Source organism: Rhipicephalus microplus, chromosome 3 (assembly GCF_043290135.1).
Source record: "Rhipicephalus microplus isolate Deutch F79 chromosome 3, USDA_Rmic, whole genome shotgun sequence".
In the NCBI taxonomy this organism is placed as follows: Eukaryota; Metazoa; Arthropoda; class Arachnida; order Ixodida; family Ixodidae; genus Rhipicephalus; species Rhipicephalus microplus.
Window position 1 is genome coordinate 40,106,768 of NC_134702.1, and position 6,254 is coordinate 40,113,021.

Below are 6,254 nucleotides of genomic sequence, written 5' to 3' on the forward strand. Positions count from 1 at the left end.
TTACATAGTTTATTTGTTAATTAGGGAAAAACTAAACACATTTCACTTTCACATTACGTTGGCCAGTTTTGATTGGTGCTGCTCTGAACGCCGATGCAACTTTGGTCGAAAAAATAGTTCTCTCTTTAATCTTTAAGTAAACCTTATGAAGCCATTCAAGAACAATATTTTGTAATTAAGACGGTTTGACAAAAATAAATGTATTGATAAATATAGGTGAGCTTGAGGTAATTTTGCTATATAGCTTTTCTTGAGCGGATGAATACATTGCCACGCTTTTACACGTGGAATCGTTTGCTTCCGTGGCTACTTGCCGGCGTCAACAAATCATGGCTGTGAAACTGCACTTAGTTTCTTGTTTGTTCGCGTTTTCTGTGTTGTTACCGTACGTACGGGGTGGTGGCGAAACGCTAGTTCTACTAGACAACCTCGCCATCAAAGAGACGCACTCGATATTCTTCAAATCCTTGCAAGGTAAGAAGTTGCCCCACCGCCGTGTCCAAAACCACTCTCGAAGGGAGGACTTGTTGACGTGAACACCCACGAAATAACCGAAGAAACGTTGTAATCGTTCTTGAATCGTGTCTTTTCTTGGCGCAGATAGAGGTTTTAAACTTACCTTCAAGTCCGCCGACGACCCGTCTTTATCGCTCAAGAAGTATGGAGAATATCTCTACAAGCACTTGATTCTCTTCTCCCCTTCGGTAGAAGGTAGGCGAACGCCGGTAGATCACTTTGTGCGGCAACCGTACCTCGTAGTGCTTACTTCGGTGCACTTGCTCGTTTTTATTGCCCAGAATTTGGAGGCACCATCAACGTCCAAGCACTAACCGAGTTTGTTGACGATGGAGGCAACATTTTGGCTGCTGCTAGTTCCAGTGTCGGTACGTTGGTTATCACTGTACTTGTTGGCAAATCATAAACTGGTGTACATACCTTTTTTTTTTTTGTTACTGTTACTCCCGTTAGGCGACGTCATTCGTGAACTGGCCAATGAGTGCGGCTTCGAAATTGATGAGGAGGGTAGCTACGTGATTGACCATCTCAACTACGACGTGTCTGATGAAGGAAAGGTAAGGTAACACCGATATAGTTTCATTTATATTGCTGATTTTGTTAATTCCTGCGTAACCACTAAAGTGCCAAAAGCATCGGCTAAACGGTTACGTTGCCTTTTAACGTTCAAGATGCATGCTAATCTAAGCAGTAAAGCATTATAGAACATCGTGGGGAGACATCAGGAAATGCACAGTGCAATACTTAGGTTACTACCGGCTGTTCTGAATGGGTAGAGTTTGCAAATCGCACCAAACATTCTCGTCTTGTGCAACATTCGCAGCACACAACGATTGTCGCGGACCCCGAAAACCTGCTGGATGCACCCACGGTCATCGGCAGCAAGAACATTCCGCCCCTGCTCTTCAAGGGTGCAGGGTGTGTGTTGAAGCATTCACCGATTATTCTGTTATGCAAAACGCGGTTTCTTAAGCAAACACCTTTGATCACATGATTGAACATTTGCCTTATGCAGTATCATATCGGATCAGGAGAACCCCCTCGTCCTGGAGGTGTTGACTGCATCGTCAACAGCCTACAGCAGCAACCCAGACAACAAGATCACTGAGGTAGGCGCGTACACAACATGACTGTGCTCTGTGGTTAACAGCATCATACAGTCGTTAATATAGTCTGTTGTTGCAGTATCCTCACGCTGTTGGCAAGAACACGCTGCTCATTTCGGCACTGCAAGCAAGGAACAATGCCCGTGTGGTGTTCTCCGGATCCATGGACTTTTTCAGTGACAAGTACTTCTCGTCCCCTGTCCAAAAAGCCACTCCGGGATCCAAGAAGTATGTCGGAGACGTGTCCTCTATTTAGGAACTTCATAAAAAATTTAGTTCAGTCTTTGGCTTACTGAAGTTCTGTGTGGAGCTATATAAGCTGTGCAAACTAACATATTGTGTTTCTCGCTGTTGTGTTTACAGCCTCCAAACTGTGGCTCAGATTTGCCTATGGCATGAGCTTTTCCAAAAGTCTAAAACAAATTAGTATGCTGTTGTCATTTCTGATGATTGGAGGTTTAGGCTAATTGTGATTTAATTGTGTGTGCCCAGCAAACATTGTTATGTATGACTGTATGGATGTGAAAAAAACCTGACAGAGGGATTCTTTCTAAAGCACGAATTTTTCAGCTCGTAACAAGCAACTTGGCACACCTATTGTATCTCTTCATGTGTATTTCCTGTGATATCTCTAAGTTGAACAACATCAATATGCAAGTACCAAAGGGTTATTTGGGAAAATTTTGATATCTGCTGAAGGAAATATTCTGGCTAAATGCTGAACAATGCTAGTTCAGTGACGTGTTGGACTTTGAATTGCGCAGGCACGCTACCTCCGGCAACCAGGCTTTGGCCTTCGCCCTGTCGCAGTGGGTCTTCAAGGAGAAGGGTGTGCTCAGGGCACAGAACATCAAGCACTACAAGAAGGGAGAGAAGAATGCACCGGACGCATACACAGTCATGGACGATGTTGTGAGTTGGCCTTTGCTGTAGTTTATCTGGCAGCTTTCAGGTTTGTATTCTTATTTGGGGGGCTATTCTGGACACTGCCAAATTTCACATGCTATGGTCATATTTTGTAGTGGCTTAATTTTAAGCCAATTGGAGAGGCCATAGCAGCTTTCTGGGCCAATCCTAGTTCCCAAATAGCAGAATCTGACAACATGGTGGGATTCGGCACTAACCAGAATGGCACCCCAGGGCAACAGGCTCTCTCGTTTTTTTTTTTTTTTTTCTATCAGTTGGTGCCATTTTTGTCATCACTGCTATAGTTACGTTAGTGCTTGTTTTGCTAGGCTTCGGTATCGTATGATTGGTTCTCGATTGTCTAATTTTGGACGGACATAGTGTGTCGATGCCAGGATGGAAGGTTTTTGGATTGACTGTCAATACCTATCTCTGATAGCCTGCCATTTTTGTTTTCTTTTTCATTTTAGCATGTTCCCAAGTTGGCTTCGGTTTTCGATCGCCACAATGCACTTTTCACAGGTTCATCGTATGACATGTAATGCAATCCATGCATTGTTTCTCAACAGGTGTACAGCATTGAGATTGAGATCTTGAAGGGTGACAAGTGGGTGCCCTTTGAGGCCAATGACCTGCAACTCGAGTTTGTTCGCATTGATCCATTTGTGCGAACCAAGCTTCATAAAAAGGGTAAGGAGCGCAGACTTGTTGTCAGTCTACTCTGTTGACGGATAAAGTAATGAACACAATATTTAAACTATAAAAATGCCTGCGGCTTTCCGAGTGCCTAGAACTTTCTACACTGTCGGCTAATCTAAATGAACGCTACATGTGTTAAGGCCATTATGCCTACTGGAGGATTAAGATATATATCAGTGGTATCTTATTGAACTAACAGTTAACCTGGCATGGTGAATCGCATTGCTAAGATCTAAGCTGCCTTAACCTTTCTTCTAAGTACAGCCGAAAATAAACGAAGGTACTGAAGTTGGTGAGGTCCTGAACACACACCGTCTTGTTTTGACTTCGGCTCCAATAATGTCCATCTTTTAGTAAGCAATTGTCATTCTTCTCGATTGTTCTCAAACTGCATTAGTTGCTTTTGTGTACTTTCTGTCACCCGTACATAATTTATACGTGCCCTCACCCCATTAGCTAACGGGATTCCCTTTCTTCTTGCCCTCTTAGGCCAGCAGTACGAGGCCCAGTTCAAGGTACCTGACGTCTACGGAGTTTACCAGTTTAAAGTAGACTACAACCGCATCGGCTACACGCATTTGTACACATCCACTCAGGTAAAACATCAGATGCCAACATTTTCTTCTGCTCTCTATTTTCTATCTTGTGACTGTCGACGATGCAAGCTACGCGTGCCTTTTCAAGTGAACTATTCTAACTTGATGTCTCATAAAAAAAAAGGTACTGCGATCCCTTCCAGTTCTTTTAGTCAAGTTAACTATTGATTGTGCAATATTTTGTGTCAACTGGTGTGCAATCACATCTTATGTGACGATGTGTGTGAAGTGCAGGTGCATAAATCATTCCATCATCATGGGACTGGCAGATTCGGCAGGGCAAGCAGGTTTCTAGATAGTCTTGCTTAGGTACTCGATAATCTTATGTAAACGGAGCGTTAGTTGCATTACGTGCCTTCGGCTATTACTACTGATTGGAAGTGAAAATGCCATTTCAAGCTAAAATTTTACAACTGGAGCTGTCAACAAGTACTGGGTGGGAGATCTATTTCTGAGGCAATTGTTTATCTTGCAAGAGCAAACATTGCTCCTAAAGTTTCACCGAAGGCTGCTGTTGATGTACATCAGTTAAATACCGATATCGCATGAGCACTTTTGATTTTAATAAGGGCTGATTTGGACTGGGTTTGTTGATTGTGATTAACAGTCATCAATGCTATGCAATGTAAGCTCATCTGGACCGAGTTTGGTGCAGGCGTTAATAAAGAGTGGAGCGCGATGGTTTTGATCCTGTTAGGGCCTGGTCGTTATTGAAAGTTACGATGCAGCAGCATTTGATCCGAGATCAAGACTATCAGGATCGTTACCAATAGACCTTTTCCGAGTAGGTAGTCTGCACATGCGAGCCGGCCTCGAGAAGGCACCGCCACGATTTTTAGTGGCCAAAACCTGACGGCACGTGCGAACCAAGCGACATCTGGTGCCACAAACAGGCAAATGTTTGCCCCCAAAGAGAGGTGCGGACGCAAGTCTCCGAGATCGCCCACCGGCATGCGGTAGAGAATTGTGAAGTCTAAAAGCCGCCAGTTTTGATTTCGGCGATCTACACTTGGGGTGCTGTTTGGACTAGGAAAAAGCCCATTGCGACAAAAAATGCCCTTATGTGGAGCTTGCAAATGCAGCAGCTAATGACTGGCTGTCATCTCGTTCCAGGTTTCTGTGAGGCCGCTACAGCACACGCAGTACGAGCGCTTCATCCCTTCTGCCTACCCGTACTATCTGAGCGCCTTCTCCATGATGGTCGGAGTGTTCCTGCTCAGTTGCGTCTTCCTCCACCACAAAGACACGCCCAAAAGCAAGGCTGAGTGAAGCAGTCGGCTGCCGCGACAGTCACCTCATCCGCGCGTCGATCCAGGTTTTGTTTCCACACCATTGTCTCATTACACAAGTCACCACGTGCGTCCTTGTTCTGGTTCAGCGATAACACGCAAGCTGAAAAGAGCAAGCCTGGAAGCTTCGAATCCTGCCTAAAAATTGCAGAGTGTGAATGGTCATTGAAGACAGTGGGACATAACTTTTTTTTTCTGTTATGTTTTTTGGTTTTGTATTTGAATGTTGTGTTGAGTGTGAGGATTCAAAGACATTGTTCTGGGTTTCATGCTTTCTTTTTTCTTCAAATAAAATGTAAAATAAAGAACCGTGGTGAGCTGTTTTTCTTCGTAAAGAGCTCAAAGCTGCAAATAAGCAGTGTGTTGACGACAGCACGACCTTTTTTTTCGTTGTAGTTTGGCAGTTGCCGCTCTTAATTAATGCAGAGTAGTTGCCTAACAGCGAAAAACAGGCGCTGATATAGAAATCGCTGCATGGTCACCAAATTCTAGCCAAGCTTGAATAGGACAAAAATGTAGTTTTTTTAAACATACCATATGATCCCATGTTTGCTACAAAAAATGATGCATCAGTTGCGTCAATAAACTATGGGTAGGGCATATTGACTGAAAGATTCAATCGGCAAAAAGGTGCATTGTCCATCCTGTTCTTGTGTGTTTTTTATGTTCCTTTTATATTAGGTAACCGAATTTTCTAAATTATGATTTTACTCTACATAGCTCTAATATTCCGCCTGAATGCTTTATCTTTACTTTTATGATGATGTATATGCTATGTGTTTTTTTCTAGTGCTTGCACAACACTGCAAACGTACCACTATGTAGATGTTCACTCAAACGCTCTAGAATCAAAAGAAGTCATTTAATACAGTTTTGAATAATAGTGAAGTTTTAATAAAATGCAGGTTCTCTTGGGCAGGGCTGCTTCTTGTAACAAAAAAATGTCCAACACTAATAAGCACGAATTTCGTCCGCATGTCTAGATGCTTGCAGTTCTTGCCAATGACTGTGCAATAATGTTTTAAATATGACTTAGGCCAGACCAGGACCAAGGCAGATCTAGAGTGGCGTTTCTGGATTTCTTTGGAACAACTGACGATTGGGCACAGCGTGGCTCCAATAAATATAGTTAAACCATGAAC

The 6,254-nt window shown here is 43.2% G+C and overlaps 1 protein-coding gene across 1 annotated transcript; it reads left to right on the forward strand.

Annotated features, from left to right (window-relative positions):
* Positions 1–288: 288 nt before the first annotated feature.
* Positions 289–5,420, forward strand: Ost48 (dolichyl-diphosphooligosaccharide--protein glycosyltransferase non-catalytic subunit Ost48). Its single transcript, XM_037427491.2, has 11 exons — positions 289–474; positions 601–711; positions 798–884; positions 970–1,073; positions 1,340–1,434; positions 1,532–1,625; positions 1,702–1,850; positions 2,387–2,534; positions 3,098–3,218; positions 3,717–3,823; positions 4,937–5,420. The coding sequence occupies exons 1-11, from the start codon at positions 330–332 to the stop codon at positions 5,090–5,092; spliced, it is 1,317 nt and encodes a 438-aa protein (XP_037283388.2). The 5' UTR covers positions 289–329; the 3' UTR covers positions 5,093–5,420.
* The last annotated feature ends 834 nt before the right edge of the window (positions 5,421–6,254 follow it).